We start from the raw sequence: 21,036 nt of genomic DNA on the forward strand, positions 1-21,036 counted from the left end.
ATTGAAGATATCACTGATTCATATGGGAGGCTGAAGTATGCTCTTTATTTTACCTTTTTATAAAATATACTTCAAAACTTTAAATGTTTTCACTGTTAAAATTGTTACATAATTGAAAATGTAACGTAACATATTTAAAACTAGAAATCTAGAAAAATTATTGCAAGTACGAAACTGTTGTTAAAGCCGATAAAAAAGTTATTGCACATTTATTGGAAATTTGTGAAGCAAAATGTATAGCTCAATCATGAAGGCAATTGACAGAAATGATGACTTTCAGGAATGAACTTTAGCAAGATGGGGAAGATCACAGTTACGTAAAATCTACACGACCAATATTCTCACTGGAGACAAAAAACAACTAGAAACGGGGATCTTCAAATAAACAACAAAAAAAAAGAAAATGCGTTGGTATTAGAGATTTTTATACATTAAAAAAAATACTTTCAACAACAGAGAACAATGAAAAATTGCAATGATAAAATTTTTTGGATTGTGAAGATTTTTGAATTTTTTTGAATATTATAAAAACAAAGAAATTTTTTAAAAATGAGAAGAGAAAAACACTGAAAGGAAATTAACCAGACTAGTAATTGAAATGACGACGAAACGTTGAGAAATGAAGTGCTAAAACAAAAGGAGGCAGCAATGAATGTCTATGAATTTGTCATATTATTGGCGTTGAAAATACGGAAGAGATGAGCATTTGGTAGTTTTTTAGAACTGTTTAGCTCGTAGCACTTTGACAACTTCTGTGTCGTCTCGGTAGAACATGCTGGAAATTTATGAATTGAATGTTTTGTAGTAGGTTTTGATTTTATTCATTTTATAATTAATCCAAGAAGTAACTTTAAAAATGGATTAAAAACCCCCAAAACAAGTCAGGTAGAGGTGGAGCCTATTATTGATTTTTCTTTTACTTGAAAATTTTTTAAGATATCCGGGGCAAATTTTCTTGATTTTTTTTTGTTTTCAGTACAGGGTGGTCCATTATTATACAGGGTGGCCCATAATTATACAGGGTGGTCCATAACTATACAGGGTGGTCCATAATTATACAGGGTGGTCCATAATTGAACAGGGTGGTTCATAATTATACAGGGTGGTCCATAATTATACAGGGTGGTCCATTATCATAATTATGGACCACCCTGTATTTCCCCACATCCACTACTCATTTTTCAAGCCAAAACATATTTAAAAAACTTACCATCGTCTTGTTGGAGGTCTTGGTGGTGGTTCTTCAAATTCCTCCTTTTTGCCATCATCACAGTTTCTATCATCTTTAGTGTCCTGGCAAAGTTGCTCTAGGATTTGGAAATGACGCTGGCGGCGGTTATGGCTGGATTCCATTTTTTGGCGAGTGTTTTGGGCTTTCTGAAAGCTTGTACTTGTATAATTAAAGAAAAAGAGAGCAAACAGTAAGAGAAGTGTTTAATTTCAAGAACATAAAATCTGATCTAGACAAGGGGGTTTTATAAGGATGACAGCATACAGAAATCAACACCAGTGAGACCACGTGCAGGTGGAATTCGACCGACTTCCAGCCCCCATTTCTTGCATTATTTTACGAGGTTTCATCAAAATGGGGTACTAGCACCTGATCTCATCACCTCATCGTTTTCTGTGTTTTTTATGACGTTCAGCGAATCGCTTGCAATGAGGAAGCAAGAATTGGACCCAACGCAAAAAAAGAAATTAAAGAATATATTTTGTAAAATTATGATGAAAAATTTCATTAGGAACTTTTTTATATTTTGATAGATATGAAAGTAAGGAACCGACTTTGGTAACCACCCAAAACGTGACAATTCAAAGAACGTAGTGTTTTTATTGTTGTTTTAGTGCGGTGATGACATCAAGGACTTTAGGACACGAAAAAATTACGTCAGATGATGGTAGCTTCTAGATTCTTCAGAAATGGTCACTGTTTATTTAGGATTTGTTATCCAAAAACAGTTTTAGTAGTTTTCTTGTTTTGCCAGTTAAATAGAACTATTTAACTGGCAAAACAAAACAACTACTAAAACTGTTTTTGGATAACAAATCCTAAATAAATCCTAATTTAATTGGCACTGTGATTTTTAATTTCCTAAAGAATTCGGTACAACTTGGGGAGCATTAAAGGTGGACTACACCCTGTGGAGAAATTGCTTTAAAACATGCCTATGGGGCCACATTGACCAAATATCATGATAAAAAAAATTAAAAAAATTTTCTAGATTTTATATGATTTTTTTGAAAATTGAAAAAATCTCAGTTTTCCCCTAATTATATTTGAATTTCCGCCAATTGAATTCGTTCGTTGGAGCGCGCTTGCATTATTTTCATTAATTTTTTATTAATTATTTTCATTATTTCACTGATTTTCTTCATTTTTTGGGGGTTTTAATCGGAAAATAAATGAAATAAACAGGAATATCCAAAATTTTTATTGAAAAGTAACTGACAATGCCTAAAACTCTGAATAAGACTAATTTCAGGCTCGTCGTCGTCGGATCGCATAATTTCAAAGTTTTACGCACTTTCAACGACTTTTTAACAAACATTCTGCATTTATCTTGTTTATTTCATTTATTTTCCGATAAAAAAACCCCAAAAAATGAATAAAATCAGTGAAATAATGACAATAAATTAAAAAAAAATAATCAAAATGCAAATGCAAGCGCGCTCCAACGAACGAATTCAATTGGCGGAAATTCAAATATAATTAGGGGAAAACTGAGATTTTTTCAATTTTCAAAAAATCATATAAAATCTAGAAAATTTTTTTAATTTTTTTAATCATGATATTCGGTCATTGTGACCCCGTAGGCGTGTTTTAAAACAATTTCCCCACAGGGTGTAGTCCACTTTAAGTGGAAAACTTTTGATTTTTTGTTGCAATGATTTTGAAATTAGTAATGAGACTAGATTTACGAGTTTAAATGAGATTGCAGAACAAAAGATAAATTCAAGAAAATTTGATACTGTGCCGTAAGAGGCTAGATAAAATAGACGAAAGTGTCTTTTTTTTTTGAAATTTTTTTCAGACGAAACTTTCAAAAACTCCCACCCGAATGTCTACAAAAAATCTAATTGAAAACTGATGAAATCCATTTTACTCCCAAAATAAATAGTCTTATTGAAAAACTTTCAGTTTGCAATCCGAGCACACGTATAAACAAATAGACACCACCATCGCACAAAATATGAAAAAACTCCGTTTTTTTCGGACTGAAACCCTCATGGTTGTGTTTCAATTTTTGATTTTTCAAAATTTGAAAAAGATATAAAATTGAGAAAACAACATAAAAAACGAAGATGCATGTTGTTAATCTCGCTGTTCAAAATAAATGGCTTAACACTGGTGGGGATCAGTGAGCACATGATTGAAAAAAATGTGAAAATTTAGAATGTAGAGCTGGTGATTATGTTGGGATTACTTTTCTGTAACTTTGATAGTGAGTACCGGGGTTTGAATCGCTTAAAAATTCCGAGAGGTAAAAAGTTGTTTCGGTCTGAATGGGCGGACTATATGTTTTGGGGTTTTCCATGTATAATTTTAAATATACGGAATTTTGGGTACTTATGTAGTAGCCGTACCCCAAAAATTATATCCGTGAAAAAAATTACCGTGACCTACAAATGATGAACTTATTAGGTCAATCTAATAATGCAACGAATCCTTTTGATTACATCACTACTACTTAAAATAAAATAAGTTGAGCATTTTTTTGGGATACCAAATTCCGTAATGAGACTTAACAAAATGCTATTAAAATGAAATATGGGTCTTACACGGAAAATATGGTATCTAAATAATTTTACGTAACTTTTCAAAACTGAACCTAAAAGTTACTCCTCCTAGCCTGTTCACACAACCTACCCACTCAGACGGAATGCAACTAAATGACTCGTCGTTTTCACAGTCTTTACAATTCTTTGCATTTCGTTTGATTAACAAAATTGCTCAGGTTTTTTCGTTCCGTGTTCAATCGCTAAACTAACATGTGGGGTTACTTGGTCACTGGTTTGCAACCACTCAATGTTTGACAGCGAGTCATTTGGCAGATAAAAATAGAAAATCGCATGAAACGGGGGGTTGAGCTGGTGTCGGCACAAAAAGTGGATGCACTTTTTTAAAGGGAAGTATTTTGAGTAGCACATCTAAATATTCTCATTCATTTTTAAGGCGGAAGCCGTGTTTTGCAATAACATGGGGAGAAAGAACAAAAACATAAACATTGTGAAAACAGGAAAAAGGCTAGGTTCAGATTTTTTGAAGAAACGCAATAAGGGGTTCAGTTTTTAAACCAGGAAGCTTGAAAAATCTTAAAAGAATGAGTTAGGGCTTTTATCTCGGCGCCGGTGAGGCGCCTCAAACAGCCTCACGCCACCACTAACGCATGTACAGTGCGGCGCGGAACCCAGAATGTGTCGGCCGCTTTCAAATAACCATCTTTCGCACTATGTTGCGCAATATAGCGTTGCGCAAACTACGATGTGCAGCCGTAAATCCTACTTACGCAAACACCTGAGTTCACGCCAATATGCACAGCGCGGCGACCGGCGACGGCGAAATTTCAAAATTGTTCAATTTTTAGAACCTAAAAGAAAAGAAAAGAGGAAAAGGAAAAAACGGGTGAAAAAAAATATACAAACAAAGTAATAGAATGAACGGTTTTTTTTTGGGACGAGACCCTATCTAAATAAATCCGTGTTCTATAAAATTTGAGTCTTAGAAATTGAAATTTTTCAAAAACACATTAATGCAGTTTTCAAAAATGATTAAAACATGGCAAACTAATTGACCAAAGGCTAACCGTAAAAATGTTCCTAAAACCAGGAAGTGGGGTTTTTATTCTATTTTTAATTCAATTAGAAATTTTTTGGAATGTAGGAACTGTTAGAATATGACCTTGCCGCGCGAATTTTGGAAACCGTTTTTGTTACACTGAAAAAAAAAATTGTGCCTTGCGAAGCACACGGTCCGATCGAACTGGGGGTAGAATATGACTCATTTTTTGTTCTCAAAAAAAATTCATGACAACAAAACTTTCAAAACTATTTTATTCTGAGATCATAGAATCATTCAAAGATCATAAAAAACGACTAGGTTTTATCAACAGTTGAAAATTTTTTAAGATGTGTTAAGTATATAAATCGCAGATTTTCAACGGTAAAAAAATGTTCACTTCGGAATGTGAAGACCGGAACAGACAAAAAAGTGGCAATGAGGTCATTTTTTGCAACGCCTCTACACAACATTTTGGCTTTGCGTTCAAGGACGAATTCGTCGAGAGAAAAAGAGACGAACATTCTACTATTTTTTTCGGCAGTTTTACGAGTGAAAAACTTTGAAACCACGTGTAGCAGACATTTTGACGGCGTGACCATCTGATTCTAGACAACTCTACCTTATCAACACATTTTATGATTTGCAAGTGGTAGGAAGGAGTCAAAAGTTCAAGGTTTTGTTTTTTCAGTGGAGAAAATGAAAAGTGGAACATTTACACTGGCATTTGAACAACAAAAATACAGTATTTCGATGAAAGAGAAAATTGCAGGCAATAATAAACCATTTTCAGAATTTTTCTTGGTTTTTGATGTTTGACACAAAAACCAATTTTGGTGTGGAAAAAATGTGTGTTTGGAATGTTTTTGACGATGACAATTGATAAATAATAGAGACGTTTTATATTTCTCCAAACCTTTGTATTGCCAAAAAAACTATGTATTGTGTTTTTTGAGTTTCAGAAAGGTTTTTAGGAAAAAACAGGGAACGGAAAACAATTGGCAATAATGATAGCACGGCTAATAAATTTTCCAACTTTTGAAAGATTTTTACCATTCTTGATCTACTACATATAAACCGAACCAAAAAGAATGCGGCTTAGATTTTCGAAATTTTCAGTGATTTAAAGATTTACTCACTCTTAAAAAAATTTTTGAATGATAAAAGTTTCTCGTTTTCATATTTTTAGATTTTAAAGTACTCATTTTTGTTAAATTTCAAATTGTTTTAAATTACTCAAAAAATGACATGAAAAATGACGCTGAAAACAATTCATCTTTAAACGATTAAAGGTGGGGTACCGAAATTTGAAACTTTGTTTTTTAGACCCAAAATGGTTTAAAACTACCACATTTTGTAATGAGACGTTCTGAAAATGTTTCAAAAAAAAAAACAGTTATGGCCGCTCAAAGTTTTGGAAAAATGTCCCATTTTTAGCTAAAATCTCAAATTTTGAAAGCTTCTCGGTGTCACAGCGGTTGGAACTTAATTTTAATTCCATTGTCGTTTTTATATGCATGTGTTGGCATTTTATTTCGTGTTATTTTGTCAATTGAAATCCTTTTTCGGTCGATGTGGGCACAAACAACTTTGAGCGGCCATAACTTTTTTTTGAAATATTTTCAAAACGTTTCATTACAAAATTTGGTAGTTTTGGACCATTTTGGGTTCAAAAAGCAAAGTCTCAAATTTCGGTACTCCACCTTTAAATTAAAAATTAATTCACCTAAAGCTAGCTAAATTTTTTTTGTACCACAATGTGCCAAAATTACAATATAAGAGGTTTTAACTAACTTTTGACTATAAACAGTGAGTTATAAAAACAGTCTGGGATTTTTAACAGATAAGAAAAAAGTAGTCCACTATTTCAACTGAGTAAACCAACAAAACCCCTCTCACCTTCACTAGTTTCCGACCCATTGATACAGTGGACTTGTTATATTTTGATTGTAAAGGGAATACACTTTGCATACGTCGACGTCGTTCTTCACTGTCGCAGATGCGTGGGACTTTGCAAGGTGTAGCAGTTGATGAAGAGGACGAGGTTGTGGTGTCCAGTTCCTCCTACAAAAAGCTACTGGTTTTCTATTCAGTGTTTTTTTATTAAAGGGGTTTGTCGGTTTTTGTAGGTTTTTGCTGTGACTTGCATAAAACATGGTGAACAGAAAAAAAATATTAGATATTGCAAAATTTTAAAATCTAAAATTTAAAGGACTTCTTTTGTAGAAAATTCACCTCAAATTTTATTTACTTAAAAAAATGATCTGTAACATTTTTTATGTTCAGAAATAAAAATTTCAGCCTAACAAGAGAAATTTTAAATACCTTTTCATAAAAACAATGACATTTTAAATTTTACTTTTTTTGAAGGTTTAAAAAAGGCTTGAAAAATTGATTTTTAGTTTTTTTTCATTTCCTTTTTATTTTTAAAATCTCCAACATTATAACAATAGTTTTAGAAACTGAAAAAAAAGTGAGAACTGTTTCAGTTAATTTTTCCGAATTATCGCTGAAATCGTTCCTTGTAAATTTTTTTGAAACAGGCTTTATGCATGATTTTTCAAAATAAACTAACAGTTTGTATTAGATCTAAATCGAATATTTCATGTCAATTCGACAATTGATTTCTATTACAAAATATCCTAAGCGCTTCATCAGAATTTACAAAAAAATGTTTAAATCCAACCAATTCCAATTCCCGTATCAAAACTCACCATAATCCCACTGTCCTCAGATTTTGTGCTATTTTCGGCTTGGAGCCTAGTTGATTTGAATGAATTGGGTCTCATCGAGCGTTGACTGAATAAATATCTGAGTCATAGAGAATGGATTAGCAAAGTGTGAGATGGAGCACGCACAACAAAAAAAGCAAAGGAGCACTTTAATCGGTCGCGACGCGGATGAAAAAAAAAAGACACAAGAAGAGAACAAAAATAGAAAACGACGGCGGAAAAGCTTGAGGGTTGATGGTGTTTCCAGGATCAAACACTGACATAACGTATTTGGTGCAAGGCCGGAGATGAAAACACAAAATGAGAATTGAGTGGAGGTGGATGACAAAATTAGTTGGGATGGCTGAGCAAATTGGCTGGAAAAATAAATAAATTGTTTGTGAAACTCATTAAAGATATCAAATGTTTCAAAAAAAATATACGAAAGTTTTAAAACATCTTTTAACCTTAGAGGTGAAGTGGCGCCAATTGGGGAAAATGTTAAAAACTACTCCCTTGGTGTCAAAATGATCGAATATCACAAAAAAACTTTTCAAACAATTTTTTGAAAATTTTTTATTTACTGTCAAAAAGTGACAATTACTTTTTTTTGCCACTCATAATTTTTGCCACTCATAATTTTGGGAGTCGACCAAAAAAAAAATTTTTCCTGCATTTTTTATAATGTAATTTTGTTATAATTATTTGTATTAAAGAATTGTAGGGGTCGGAACATGCGACACTGCTCTTGATTTCCTAAAATGCTCATATTTTTCAAAAACTTGGCTATTCGCCAAACCGGAAATTTTGAAAAAAACTGAAATTTTTTTGAGAGTTTTATTATGATATTCTATCATTTTGGATCATTATAAGTACTTTTAGACAAACGCTCTACTAGCGCTACTCGACCATTAATGAACAATTTGACACGTTTTCGATAAAAATTTTTTTTGAAAAAAATAAATTTAACCTGAAAAAAGGGCTCCGTTTTTATAGAGTTACTTTGATTCAATAATTTTAGAAACATATTAGTAGCTTTAAACAATGTTCATGTTGACACTACCCTCATTTAAGTTTCCTGCCATATCATATCACTAACGACTGTTAAAAAATAGTTCTGTGCCACTTTAAGTTTTTAGAACTCATTTCATAGATTTTTTTCTGATTCAACAACAAATGATAAAATTTTATAGTCATACAAAAACGACTTTTTATAATGTGAGAAATAACTATTCAAAGTGAAAGAAAGAGTTCCGAGTCTAAAAGAAAGCAACTAATCTAATAAACTAAACTAAATAATAAACTAAACGAGACTTTCAAAAATATGTGAAAAATGTGTATTTGAAAATATTTATTAACATGAGTAAAAATTATAAAACCTAGCTTTCCAGTGTCTACACTACACTCTTCTGAATAAAAAAAACTAAAACTAAACATTCGAAATATGAGACTTTTGAGGACTTCTAGCAAACAAATAAATACGCTGCAAAAGTGGGCACCAGGCAAAATGCAGTATTTTGGAGAATGTACTCGGAAGGATTTCAGATAGATTTTTCACAAATTTGGCTAGAATATTTTCGGTTATTCAAAACAGAAATCGGACACCAAAACACTGCACGAATAAAATGTATGATTGTTCCCTCCATGATTTGTGTTGGAAGAAGAGTCGTGCGACATTGGAGGAAAGAGAAAGAAAACGACAAAAAAAAGAGATGGATATGTTATGCTAGAGCGCAAGATATCTTTCCCGCGCATCGAAATTGAATGTCTTGGGGACCAAGGCTCTCATTTCTTTCATATTCTTGTAAAAAATGATGACGCTTTAAATAAATACACTTGTCAGGCTTTTTTCCTGATCCCCTAAATTTCACAGACTAGGCGTCAAAGTTCATTTCCGCATTTTTTAAGGAAGGGACAATAGAAATGAAAGTAACAAAGCATAGAAAACATATTCAAAGTTAAAATGTACCAGGTCGGGAGGAGAGTTAGAAGTGCAAAGTCGTTCTTTCTCGTGAGACTATTACTTTCAGATCGTTGAACACGTTAGGAGAAATGAGAACATGTAAAGGTCAGAGACAGTATTTTAAGAAAAACATATACGACACGGAGAATGAGCACACAACAATTATTTTGTGCTAAATTTTCAGAAAAATAGTAAAATTTACACCCACCAAATATTTTTAGTCTATGTTTTTGTAATGGGCTTTCCTAATAGTAAGTCTCAAAATATATACAAAAAAATTCACGTTGTATTTTTCAAATTTCAATAACATTTTCACGTGGTGTCAAAGTGTCCCAGTTTGGTTTGACCGTCGAAAAATGCGGGAGAAGAGACGCAGACTTTTCAACTGATTTCGCATGGTTAAGAGTGTGCTGACGTCACATTTTCCTCGTGGAAAAATTCCCGCATATTATGTAGATCAAACCGCAATGAGACAGTTTTCAGAACTCTCCAAAAAATTTTAAATATCTAATTTTTATCGAGAAACCATTGCCAATTTATTAACACATACAAAAAAAAATTGCAAAAGTATTGATGAAAAATTAACATGAAGTTTCAATAAATGTGTTGGAATTTGTTTAAAAAACTTTTTCGTATATCTTTGTGCGGACAAGAAACTAAACTGTGTTTAATTTTTCCTTAGTTAATTTTAGTGTCAATTTATTTTAAAAAAATTTCTGCTCACTTTTGGGCTCTAAAAATATCAAACTGGCTCCTAAAAAGACTTTTGCAGCATAGAAGAATTTTGAACTTGTGAAAAGTATACTCTTAACCGAAATACATAGTGAAAAATATAAAACAAAAATATAATTAAAGAGGTTATAAAGAATTTAATTTTTTTTCAAAATTCAATTCACAGAGCACATCGGAGGATATTTCCGCTTTGGCTAGGAAACATTCCAAATTAAAAACTGAACGTAAAACATTAAAGGAGGTGTAGTTGAATTTTTTTATTGCTTTATTACACTAAAAATTGTCTGAAAACACCGAATTTAATAATGAAACTTTTTGAAATCTTCTCAAAAAAAGTTATGGCGGCTTGAAAAATGCCCTAAAATTAGTTAAGATTTGGAATTTGACCGTCTTGTCAATGTCACAGCGGCTGGAAACAATTTTTTTGAAATCACCTTCAAATTTTGAGTATACCGTGCAATTATCTTGCGTTTTAAACTCGATTTAGGTACTTTAAATTCATTTACGAGAAGAGATTAAAGCAAATTTTTTACCAAATCTCTTCGTCCATCGACTTTAATATACCTAAATCGAGTCGAAAACGCAAGATGATAAAATGATTCTGAAAAATTTGACGGTAATTTCACACCAAAAAAAAATTATTTCCAACCGCTGTGACATTGACAAGTTGGGCAAATTTCACATTTTAAGTAATTTTAGGCCATTTTTTGAGCTGTCATAACTCTTTTTTGAGAAGTTTTTAAAGGTGGACTACACCCTGTGGGGAAATTGCTTTAAACACGCCTATGGGGTCACAATGACCGAATATCATGATAAAAAATTTTTATAGATTTTTTATGATTTTTTGAAAATTGAAAAAATCTCAGTTTTCCCCTAATTCCTTTTTGAATTTCCGCCAATTGAACTCGTTTGTTGGAGCGCGCTTGCATTATTTTCGTTAATTTTTTTTTATTTATTTTTATTATTTCACTGATTTTTTCATTTTTTGAGGTTTTTAATCGGAAAATGAAAGAAATAAACAAGATAAATGCAGAATGTTTGTTAAAAAGTCGTTGAAAATGCGTGAAGCATTGAAATTATGCGATCCGACGACGACAAACCTGAAATTAGTATTATTTAGAGTTTTAGGCATTTTCAGTTACTTTCTAATAAACATTTTGCATTTTTCTTGTTTATTTCTTTCATTTTCCGATGGAAAACGCCCAAAAAATGGAAAAATCAGTGATATAATGAAAATAAATAAAAATAATTAATGAAAATAATGCAAGCGCGCTCCAACGAACAAGTTCAATTGGCGGAAATTCAAAAAGAAATTAGGGGAAAACTGAGATTTTTTTCAATTTTCAAAAAATCATATAAAATTTAGAAAAATTTTTAAAATTTTTTTTTATCATGATATTCGGTCATTGTGACCCCACAGGCGTGTTTTAAAGCAATTTCTCCACAGGTGTCCACCTTTAAGAAGCTTCATTACGAAATTCTGTGTTTTCAGACAATGCTGAGTATAATAAAGCAAGAAACTTTTTTTTTAATTGACAACACCACCTTTAACACAATTCCAGTCACAACTGTACTATATCAAAATCCGACCGACAAAAATCGCATCCCAAAAACAGAGTGGAACGACGAACAACGCGCGCCCGTTGTGTCAGATGCCTGTCTTTATTTGCCGCTCTCTTTTTCTCTCGATCTCGAAACGTGAAATGCAAACAAACGAGTTCGCGTTTTTTTTCTCGCGTATTGCGGTCGGTGCGACGGACGCACAAAAATTTTTGCCAATGTGTGCGGTAGACTGAAATGGGAAGAAATAATAGATAGGCAACCGATTTTTTTTGCTAGCACCGTTTTTATGCTTCAGAAACAGTAAAAAAAAGCTCACTCTACACTTATAATACAAGTGCTCTTGGGTTCAGTGATACAAAATAAGAAAACCGAAGAAATATATAAGAAATGGGAATTTTCACAGTGTGACTGTGATAAATGAGATTATGAGATTGATCGGATCATGTAATAAATCATTTCCCGACAAAGAAGGATACACTCGATTATCTTATTGGGAAATTCATATGATAGTGTTTTAGTTTTGCACCCAAAATAGCTAAAACTGGAATATGTCTGTCTTAAATTTGAAAAAAAAAACAATGCGTCTTGTCAAAATATTGGAATTTCCATGGAATCATGTTTTCCTAAAGTTATAACGTTTTAAATATTTATGGTTAGCTGTTTGTATTGTGTAATAGAGGTATCAAGAACTGCAATAAAGTTTAACTATGAGATTTATAAAAACTAATTAGTTTTTAGTCGAAAAACTCATAGTCAGAGTAATATAATTCTAAATGACCCATAAAAAATTCAACATTTTTCGAAACTTCACCATTTTTTTAATTTATTACCAAGTGCAAATAATTAAGTATTAGTTTCAGAAAAAATCTTGGAAATACAGAGTAAACTACAAACTACAACTTTTTGTTATTTTTTTTTTTTTTTGTAGTTTCAAGCTGTGCACAGAAAAAATAAATCACTAGAGGTGTATAAACATTTTTATACAAAACAACTGAACGGAACTTGCATCCTCTGTTTTTTTTTACGCGAAAGGACACTTTATGAAGTCTATGCATTTTTGAACTATTTCTGCTCTGGCCGGTTGTCCTCTCTTTCAATATGTGCAAGTCTACTCTTTCTCTCGTTTCTTTTTTTTCCGTGGCGCCACATGAAACCTAAATCTACTACCGCTGCGCCTCTCTTATTCAGCGGTCTCGTGGTGTAGTGGTTATCACATCTGTCTAACACACAGAAGGTCGGCGGTTCGATCCCGCCCGAGATCACCTGTCTTTTTTTCTTTTTTTTTTAATGTTTTTGTTGTGAGCAATATACAAATGAATGTTAAATAGAGAAGGATAAATATTTTATTGCCGACTCACTACACTGTAGCCAGTGAAAACATTAAATGCTATGTTTTAAATAGTGTATCTAAATACTTTCGATGTGGATCACGTTTTATCCTAAATAACATAAAATTATGTGCATAATCAAAATTAATTCCAAAATTTTTTAATTTCAGTTTCTCAAAAAAAAAAACAGACGATAAATTATATGATATGGTTTGAAAGTACAAAGAGAAAAAATGTTTTGTTATGAGACATCTTTGCAGTTTTGAAAAATTGAATTTTGATGTCAGTTACTTTACAATCAAAAATAGAAGTATTTATTGATAATTGTGACATAAAAATAGTATCTGAAAATGCTCGTTTTTCGAGAGAAAAATATATTTTGTTGTGAAACATTTTTTTGTAATTTTATGAAAAAACTGGGTTTAGAAATTTTTGACTTTTTAAATGGTTTATTGAATGAAATATACGATATCTTTCAATTTTTATGTGTTGGGCAAGAAAACAAATTACAGTAGAAATGAGTCCTTTCATCGTTTTTTATTTCAAAATGTTTGAGCGCGAAAATTTTTGAACTGCCGAATTAATTGGCAAAAATGCCATTATATCAAACACCAGCCGTGGATCGCACCTACGGCGCGGCCCCCGACTTTTTTGAGAAAACACATTAGATATACGGTGTCTATCGCGGACCTCGATCGGTGTCTGCTGCGCATTTAGCATAAGGTTTCCCAAAATTTCGTTGCTCTGATCAGAGATCAAACTACATAGGGACAGAAGGACACGCGCTTTATATATAGTAAATGATTTTAAAACACGGCAAAGATTTTCCATTTCCCATTGGTGAAGCGATGCTGTTGAGTTTGACAGAATTCTACCTAAATTAATGAACCTAAATTAAACATCCCCCCCCAGCGGTCTCGTGGTGTAGTGGTTATCACATCTGTCTAACACACAGAAGGTCGGCGGTTCGATCCCGCCCGAGATCACCTGTCTTTTTTCGATCGAAAATTTTGATCAGTCACATTGCTTCATAATTTCATTCCGAACATTCTTTCAATATAAATACAAAAGTTACTCACGGCAAGTCAAAACTGATAGGCGGGACCGAGTTTTGCTTGCTCATTGTCGTTCGTTTATTTGCCAACATGTCTTGGCAGGCTTTTATATTTTATGAGAAAAATTGTTCGTATTTTTAAACATTTTCTTTAAGGTTACCTAGAACTTCTGCCAAGAATTTGATTCTAGGGTTTGTAAAATAATAATTTTGCTTGGTTAATAATGTATTCATGTATCAAATATAGAAATTTTCTAAATAGTTTTTTAAAATTTTCTGATCAAACTGCTAGCCGCAAAAACTTACTTTTTAATGTAAAATCATTTTTGATATTATGATTACTCTGAGAAAATTTCAGACATCAGAGAGCATGCAACAAAAAGATTCCATTCGTAGGCAACGTTCTAATCTGAATGAAGAGCAGACAAATGAGGCTAGGAAAGTAAGCATCAAAAGCGAAATTTCTTCAGTTCCGAACAATTGTTTCATGGTAAAAATAACCGTTCTAAATGGACCACATTTTTCCAGCGGTCTCGTGGTGTAGTGGTTATCACATCTGTCTAACACACAGAAGGTCGGCGGTTCGATCCCGCCCGAGATCACCTGTCTTTTTGGTTTTTTTTTTCAAATGTTTTTGTTCTGGACAATATACAAATGAATGTAAAATAGAGAAGGACAACTATGATATTGCCGAGTCCAGTAATAAAAATTAGAAGATATGCTCCAAATAGTTATTTTAATACTTGAAGTTCGTTATGGATCACATTTTTTCCTAACAAAAAAATATGTTCATACTCGAAATTTATTGCAAGCTTTTGTAAATTTGGTTTTTCTAAATAAATCAGATGAAAGTTTATTTGATATGGTTTGATGGTTTGTCAGTACAAAAAGAGAAAAATGTTTTGGTATGAGACATTTTTGAAGTATTGAAAAAAAATACGCTGTTTAGAAATGTTTCATTATCTTTTAAAAAAATCAAAATCGAAATTTCTTCAGTTCCGAACAACTGTTTCATGGTAGAAATAACCACTCTAAATTGACCACACTTTCTTAGCGGTCTCGTGGTGTAGTGGTTATCACATCTGTCTAACACACAGAAGGTCGGCGGTTCGATCCCGCCCGAGATCACCTGTCTTTTTTGGTTATTGAAAAATAAACATTTTTGGTTGTAGATTCTTTTGAAAAAAATTAAGATAAAAATAGCGACGTGAAAAATAAAGTATTAGCAGTATTCGAAAAACAGCTAATTATTGGCATTTAGATACTTAGTAAGTACGTTCGACAACGACGAAAATACGGCAAAAACAACGTCGCAGAAGCTAATAAAGAAAACGCAAACATAGAGCAATTGCATACTCCAGACACAGAATCGGAATCTCAGTTTTTACGGTGAGAAATGTTTTTTAAATGGAGTTCAAGTTTTGATATTTTAGACCTGTCAAACGCCGATCCAATTCTTTCAACTCAACACCATCTACACCCGATGATTACGAATCTTTTTTCTCCCCAGAATTCTCACAGGATCCTGAAGAGATTAATATCAAAAAAGATCTCAGGTGAGTTAAACAATGTTGTTTTGTTAAATTTGAGTTTAAATGTAGAAGGAGTCGCTTAAATTGCAAAAAGTAATAATTAGCTGAAAATTCAAGTATTTAAAAATTTGATTCTTTCGCAACAATTTTTTCACATTTCTAAAAATTATAGACCATTATCAAACATCAATCACATTAATTTTTCTGGCTTCAGAACTTTCACAGGGGTTCGCATTCGGCGTCGCTCAAACGCCGCTCCACGCTGCCCTCACGCCGCGATCCAAATCTTTAAAGCGATGCGCGGAACCCGAAAAGTGTCGGACGGGAGCCAACTTCGCACCAAATAGTGACATACCCTATCGCACTATTTGGTGCAAACTTGGCTTCCGTCCGACACTTTTCGGTTTCCGCGAATCCTCTTTAAAGATTTGGATCGCGGCGTGAGGGCGGCGTGGAGCGACGTTTGGGCGACGCCGCATGCGAGCCCTATTTCACATAAAAATTATTTCTAGACAACGCTCCCAAGAAACATGGGGACAATGGTTCGTCAGAGTGGTCGAAACTTTGAGTGAGCTTCTTGGCATTCGATACATTATGCTGATACTAATAATACTCGGATACGCATGCCTTGGAGGATATATGTTTCAAGCTTTAGAATATGATCAACAGCAATTGGAGCTGGAAGCTGAGAAGCGAGTTAGGCTGAGTGAATCCTCGTTGCTTGCAGTCAATTTGCTCGAACATTTAAAACAAATGAATTGTGTTAGTTTTTTTGTTGAAAATCACTTTTTTTTTGACAATTTGATTGATTTCAGGGGCAATCAAATGAAAAAAGATGTTTGGAACTCATTACAAAAACATTTATTCAAAGGTCAGACGAAGAACGTGGAGAGGGATGGCGTTGGGATTTTTGGAACTCTGTTTTCTTTTCTGCCACTATTTTCACAACTATTGGTTTGTCCAAACTAGCTCCGCTATTAAAATATGATAGTTTAAGGCTATGGAAACCTGGCTTGCAAGACAAACCTTGGTAGAATTGCGACGATTATCTACGGAATGATTGGGATCCCATTGATGTTGTTTGTGCTGAAAAATTTTGGAGAACTTTGCGTCAAGTGGGCTAAGAAAATTCAATTCAATGTGCAACAGTGTTTGAAAAAATGCTTCGGGAGAAAGCAGAAACGAGCGAGTTCACTTGCGTCAATTACGTCGAAGGAGATGTTGGAAGTATTTTTTGAAGTACCGGTAAGAAACTGGTAAAAAGTTATTCTGACTACATTAATAATAGTCCAGCATGACCGAGTATCATATGAAATAACTCTAAAAAGCATTAGGTTATTTGGTACTTGTGTACACTCAAAATAATAACAAATTTGAGGCCCCGCCTTTTTTTTCGGAAAATCATGGGGAAAAGTAAAAACCAATATCTCACGGGTTCCGCGCGCCGCTGCGTTTATCTCGCTGTGGGCGTGGCAAGCTGTCTCCGCCCGCTGCGAGTTAAACATTGCGACGCACGGAATCCGTGAGATGTCGGCGGCTTGATAGTGGTTGAGGTCCCGATTTTGGCCTTTTCTCCGTGATTTTCCCAAAAAAAAAGCGTGGCTTAATATTGGATTTTTTCTGTGTACACACCATGCAGTTTTTTTATTTTGAGTGTATTGTCGGAACGACAATTGAAAATTTTTTTTTTATTCATTTGTCGAATGTAGTCCATTCTAATTGAACGTGAATCTTTTTTATTTTCCTAGCTGTTATTTCAAATTGGGCTCCATTCAAATTTCGTTCCAACAACTTTTAGCGATTAACAAAATATTTCTGAAATGTAAATTTTTTCGGCAAGCGGCAATTGCCGAAGTTGCCGAACCCTAATATTTTCGGCAACCGGCAACTTTTGGTTGCCGACATTTTGTCGCCGGTTATTTGGTTGCCGGTTGCCGCACAGCCCTGCTAATCTCCGATATAAACAAACTATTCATATGCATATTTTGTTATCAATTTTTAAGATATACTAATTTCAGGAAGACGACAAAGAGGACACCACTTTCCAGCTCAGATGGGGTCTTCTAGTTATTGTTCTCTTCGTTGTATTGTGCTCGTTTGTTGTTTCATTTTGGGAGAACTGGGATTTCTTGACTGCTTTCTATTTCTTCTTTGTCTCACTTTCCACAATTGGATTTGGTGATATTGTTCCTGACCACCCCAGGACTGCTTGTGGTAATGAATTTTCAATTGGCAAAAACTGAAACTGACCCGAGTTGAACCTACTAATTTTTTTTTCCAATTTCAGCACTTTTCGTTTTATATTTTATCGGACTTGCTCTATTCGCAATGGTCTACGCAATTTTACAAGAACGAGTTGAAAATCAATATATGTGGGCGTTGGAATTGATCGATCAAAAATATCAAGAAAAACTGAAACAGGATATGTACGATGAGGATGAAAAAAAAGCAGACAAGAACGATATGCATTTTTCAAAAAAAGAACCAGTGCGTGGTCCTCGGATTCTTCTTCAAGACTTGCTTCGCGGCCCTGATCTCAAGATATCTGGTGGAAGACGGTCGTCTTCTGACGCATCATCAGTAATCACCGAGGCTAGCGATGAGGATACCAGACACTTTAAAGTGGGCCGAGCAATCTTGGCGGAGGCTTTCGCGCCCGATGAAAGAGCTTCAAACCACGGTACACAATTGAATTCTTGCACTGTATCCAATGAGCATGATTCTTGTCAAATCGAGGCAATTGTATTTTCATTTCATTTCATTTCTTTCATTAACTTTCAATTTAATTACAGTGCAACCCAAATTTAAGAGTATACAAAACACTATTACAACTGTAAAACAGGTATCTATATAATTTTAGGTAGTGACGAGAGCTTGGAAGAACATCAATTGGAGACCTACGACACGTCAGGCACTCCTCCACCATACGGGGATCCGACTCCGACCACCAACTTCCAAACACGAGATGAAACAGTAACTTCATTAGCCGAAAAAACGCCACTATCGCTTAATAAGGTGTTAGAGGAAGAAAATGAAGATGAAAATGGGGATTCATAAAACCTGTATTTTGTTTTATATTTGTTGTATTATACATGGAAAACTTTTTAAATAAAAAACGTGTTCAAAAAAACAGTCATTGGATAATACAGCAACGGTCCTTTAAAAATGTTCAGATGTACAGTGTTGAACAAGTCTGTTCCAGAGCAGCTGCATGAAATTTTTAAAAAATTAGTTAAAATATTGCAACATAAACATTAATTTTTACAAAAAACAAAAAGTGCAATCAATCATGTTATCGAAAAAATACGATCGCAAATTTTTCTCATAACTAATTTTTGATCTACCCTTGGAACTTGACTCCGCCCCTAATCTTGTTGCCGTTGTCATTTTTATTGTGGCTGTCTCGTCAAAGGAAGGGGAGGAGCCTAATCAACAAAGTAGATCAAAAATAAAATATGAGAAAAATTTGCGATCGCATTTTTTCGATAATAAAATCAACGATATCTGGTAAAACTGATAGTCGAGGGCGGAGTGTTACTTGCTCAACGAGCCTATATATGCCAACATGTCTTTACACGATATCCGTTGTTTTATCAACAAGTCGATGGTTGTTTTTATCTTTTTTCTCCGTTCTGGTACCTAACAATAAAAAAAAATGAATCACCAAACTCCGATATTCTATGAAAGAATGAAAAATAATAAAAATCTAAGTAATATCCGATAATATTAATAAAAATAAGTTTTGCCGTTTTTCTGTTTCGCGAAACTCTTTATTACATTAATTTGGTAGCTATCGGGAACTGTGTGTTAGGAACAAATCGCCAACAGAGCCCATATCCAAGCTGTTTTGGTATACTTCAAGCCGATAAGGAACATATTTTAGCTCACTTTTTGACTTCCGATTGAAGGCTTGGTCATTTGAAAGAGGATCCTTTAAATAGGTCTCCGCAAGAAATTTAGCTACAGAAGAGCACTTTGTACCAAAGAAAAGTATAATATATCTAAAAGAGCTTTCAGGCAATTTTTCATAGAAAACAATGGTTCAAAATATAACTCAGGAGATTTTTTTTCTTCAAGTCTGATACTGATTTTATTAAGTTTTGTGTGTAGATATAGGAAGATTTTGAGACAGGAAACAAAATATTTTTATTTTTCTATTTGCTTTGGACTATAGATGTAGATGTAGATGTGATATAGTCAGTTTACAGCAAAAAAAAAGTCACTTCCAAAGATCATTCCAGAAAAATTATATTTCCTTTTATAATATTTCTAAATGTTTGAAATACGTCATCATGAACCCAAAATGTTTACAGTTTCTCCAGCATCAACACATCCACCATCATCCCAAAAACAACAAAAACTGAACGCCAGTGCGGCGAATTGTTCTCATTGTTTCCACCAGGGAGCGAGACCTCAGAATGTTTGCTCCCAGAATTATCACAAAACTGACCGACGGTCACTTTCAATCGAATCATCATCAACTACTTCATCGAAAATATGCACCAGCGATCGAAAACGACAACTCCAAATGAAGGAAGACTGTAAGTATTTATTGGTTTTTTCAATTTTCTTTAAAGTTCCAAGGGTAGATCAAAAATTAGTTATGAGAAAAATTTGCGATCGTATTTTTTCGATAATAGATCTGAACATTTTTTGTGGAAAGTTGTTGTATTATCCGGATTCCGTACGTTAAATTATTCCTATATGTTTCCATGATTTTGTTATGATTGTTACCAACGTTAAAAAACACTACGCTTTTTTTCTGAACACGTTTTTATCTAAAAAGTTTCCCATGTACAATATAACAAACATAACAAATTACAAAATACAGGTTTTATGAATCCCCATTTTCAACAAATTCAAAATATTCAAATGGTGATCCAGAAGTTTCTGCGATGTTTTTATGGCTTTCGTTTTAACTTTGGCATACTCTTATATTTTTCGAAGAAAAAACATTTGGCTAGTTTGCTGCACACCCCTGTTTTCAACCTTGTTAATACTCCAAAATCAGAAGAAGCTCTAGAAAATTGCTAGAATTGAAAAAATCTGATAACCTAAATTGCAACTAACAGTTATCAATTTGGGTTAGGTTTTCTTACTGTTAGAAAAAAACAATTTTACTACATTTTTAACAGTTTTTTGTCAGGAACTAAAAAAATTAATACTTTTGTTTCACTCCAATTTAAAAAAATATTCTTACTGAAACATTTTTCATCCAATAGTTCATATTTTATGATTTATCGTGTTCGTTATGACTGTTCGAACACCCCACTCCAAAAAAATTTTCACTTTCCACCACATCTACATAGGGGTCAGGCAGCTGGCCTTGAAATTCTCTTGTCCCCGCGTTCGAAAAAAAAAAAACACTAAAACCAG

General features: G+C 33.5%; 2 protein-coding genes and 8 non-coding genes across 13 annotated transcripts; 5 read left to right on the forward strand and 5 right to left on the reverse strand.

Moving 5' to 3' along the window:
* Positions 1 to 193: 193 nt before the first annotated feature.
* F52E10.4 (Protein phosphatase 1 regulatory subunit 1B) lies at positions 194 to 7,628 on the reverse strand (the record flags this gene model as incomplete). Of its 4 annotated transcripts, NM_001313381.3 has the most annotated exons (4): positions 194 to 775; positions 1,211 to 1,377; positions 6,677 to 6,841; positions 7,492 to 7,628. In NM_001313381.3, 4 exons carry the CDS (start codon positions 7,564 to 7,566, stop codon positions 718 to 720), a joined length of 465 nt encoding a protein of 154 aa, NP_001300310.1. The 4 variants fall into 4 exon arrangements, with proteins under 4 accessions (NP_001300310.1, NP_001300311.1, NP_510653.1 ...); NM_001313382.3 differs by lacking the exon at positions 7,492 to 7,628 and having other exon boundaries at positions 718 to 775; positions 6,677 to 6,748; NM_078252.3 differs by lacking the exons at positions 6,677 to 6,841; positions 7,492 to 7,628 and having other exon boundaries at positions 718 to 775; positions 1,211 to 1,353.
* Positions 7,629 to 12,923: 5,295 nt separating this feature from the next.
* T01B4.7 lies at positions 12,924 to 13,030 on the reverse strand. The gene has a single exon (NR_072845.1). It is a non-coding gene; the product is annotated as an Unclassified non-coding RNA T01B4.7 (non-coding RNA).
* T01B4.t1 lies at positions 12,936 to 13,008 on the forward strand. Its single transcript has one exon. It is a non-coding gene; the product is annotated as a tRNA-Val (tRNA).
* A 951-nt stretch (positions 13,031 to 13,981) lies between the features above and the next one.
* T01B4.6 lies at positions 13,982 to 14,072 on the reverse strand. The gene has a single exon (NR_072846.1). It is a non-coding gene; the product is annotated as an Unclassified non-coding RNA T01B4.6 (non-coding RNA).
* Positions 13,988 to 14,060, forward strand: T01B4.t2. Its single transcript has one exon. It is a non-coding gene; the product is annotated as a tRNA-Val (tRNA).
* A 414-nt stretch (positions 14,073 to 14,486) lies between the features above and the next one.
* On the forward strand, positions 14,487 to 18,786 carry twk-21 (Potassium channel domain-containing protein). The gene is made up of 9 exons (NM_078253.3): positions 14,487 to 14,570; positions 15,390 to 15,517; positions 15,562 to 15,684; positions 16,173 to 16,422; positions 16,476 to 16,614; positions 16,658 to 16,905; positions 17,679 to 17,874; positions 17,948 to 18,340; positions 18,521 to 18,786. Exons 1-9 carry the CDS (start codon positions 14,499 to 14,501, stop codon positions 18,715 to 18,717), a joined length of 1,746 nt encoding a protein of 581 aa, NP_510654.2. The 5' UTR covers positions 14,487 to 14,498; the 3' UTR covers positions 18,718 to 18,786.
* Positions 14,653 to 14,752, reverse strand: T01B4.8. The gene has a single exon (NR_072847.1). It is a non-coding gene; the product is annotated as an Unclassified non-coding RNA T01B4.8 (non-coding RNA).
* Positions 14,658 to 14,730, forward strand: T01B4.t3. Its single transcript has one exon. It is a non-coding gene; the product is annotated as a tRNA-Val (tRNA).
* Positions 15,181 to 15,269, reverse strand: T01B4.4. The gene has a single exon (NR_072848.1). It is a non-coding gene; the product is annotated as an Unclassified non-coding RNA T01B4.4 (non-coding RNA).
* T01B4.t4 lies at positions 15,184 to 15,256 on the forward strand. The gene has a single exon. It is a non-coding gene; the product is annotated as a tRNA-Val (tRNA).
* Positions 18,787 to 21,036: the final 2,250 nt, after the last annotated feature.

This window comes from Caenorhabditis elegans, chromosome X (assembly GCF_000002985.6).
Source record: "Caenorhabditis elegans chromosome X".
Classification (NCBI taxonomy): Eukaryota; Metazoa; Nematoda; class Chromadorea; order Rhabditida; family Rhabditidae; genus Caenorhabditis; species Caenorhabditis elegans.

Coding starts and splice junctions, on each gene's coding strand:
- twk-21 (NM_078253.3), top strand. CDS start 14,499: ATGCAACAAAAAGATTCCATTCGTAGGCAACGTTCTAATCTGAATGAA. Junction 16,615..16,657: donor CACTATTTTCACAACTATTG/GTTTGTCCAAAC, acceptor TGATAGTTTAAG/GCTATGGAAACCTGGCTTGC. Junction 17,875..17,947: donor CCACCCCAGGACTGCTTGTG/GTAATGAATTTT, acceptor TTCCAATTTCAG/CACTTTTCGTTTTATATTTT.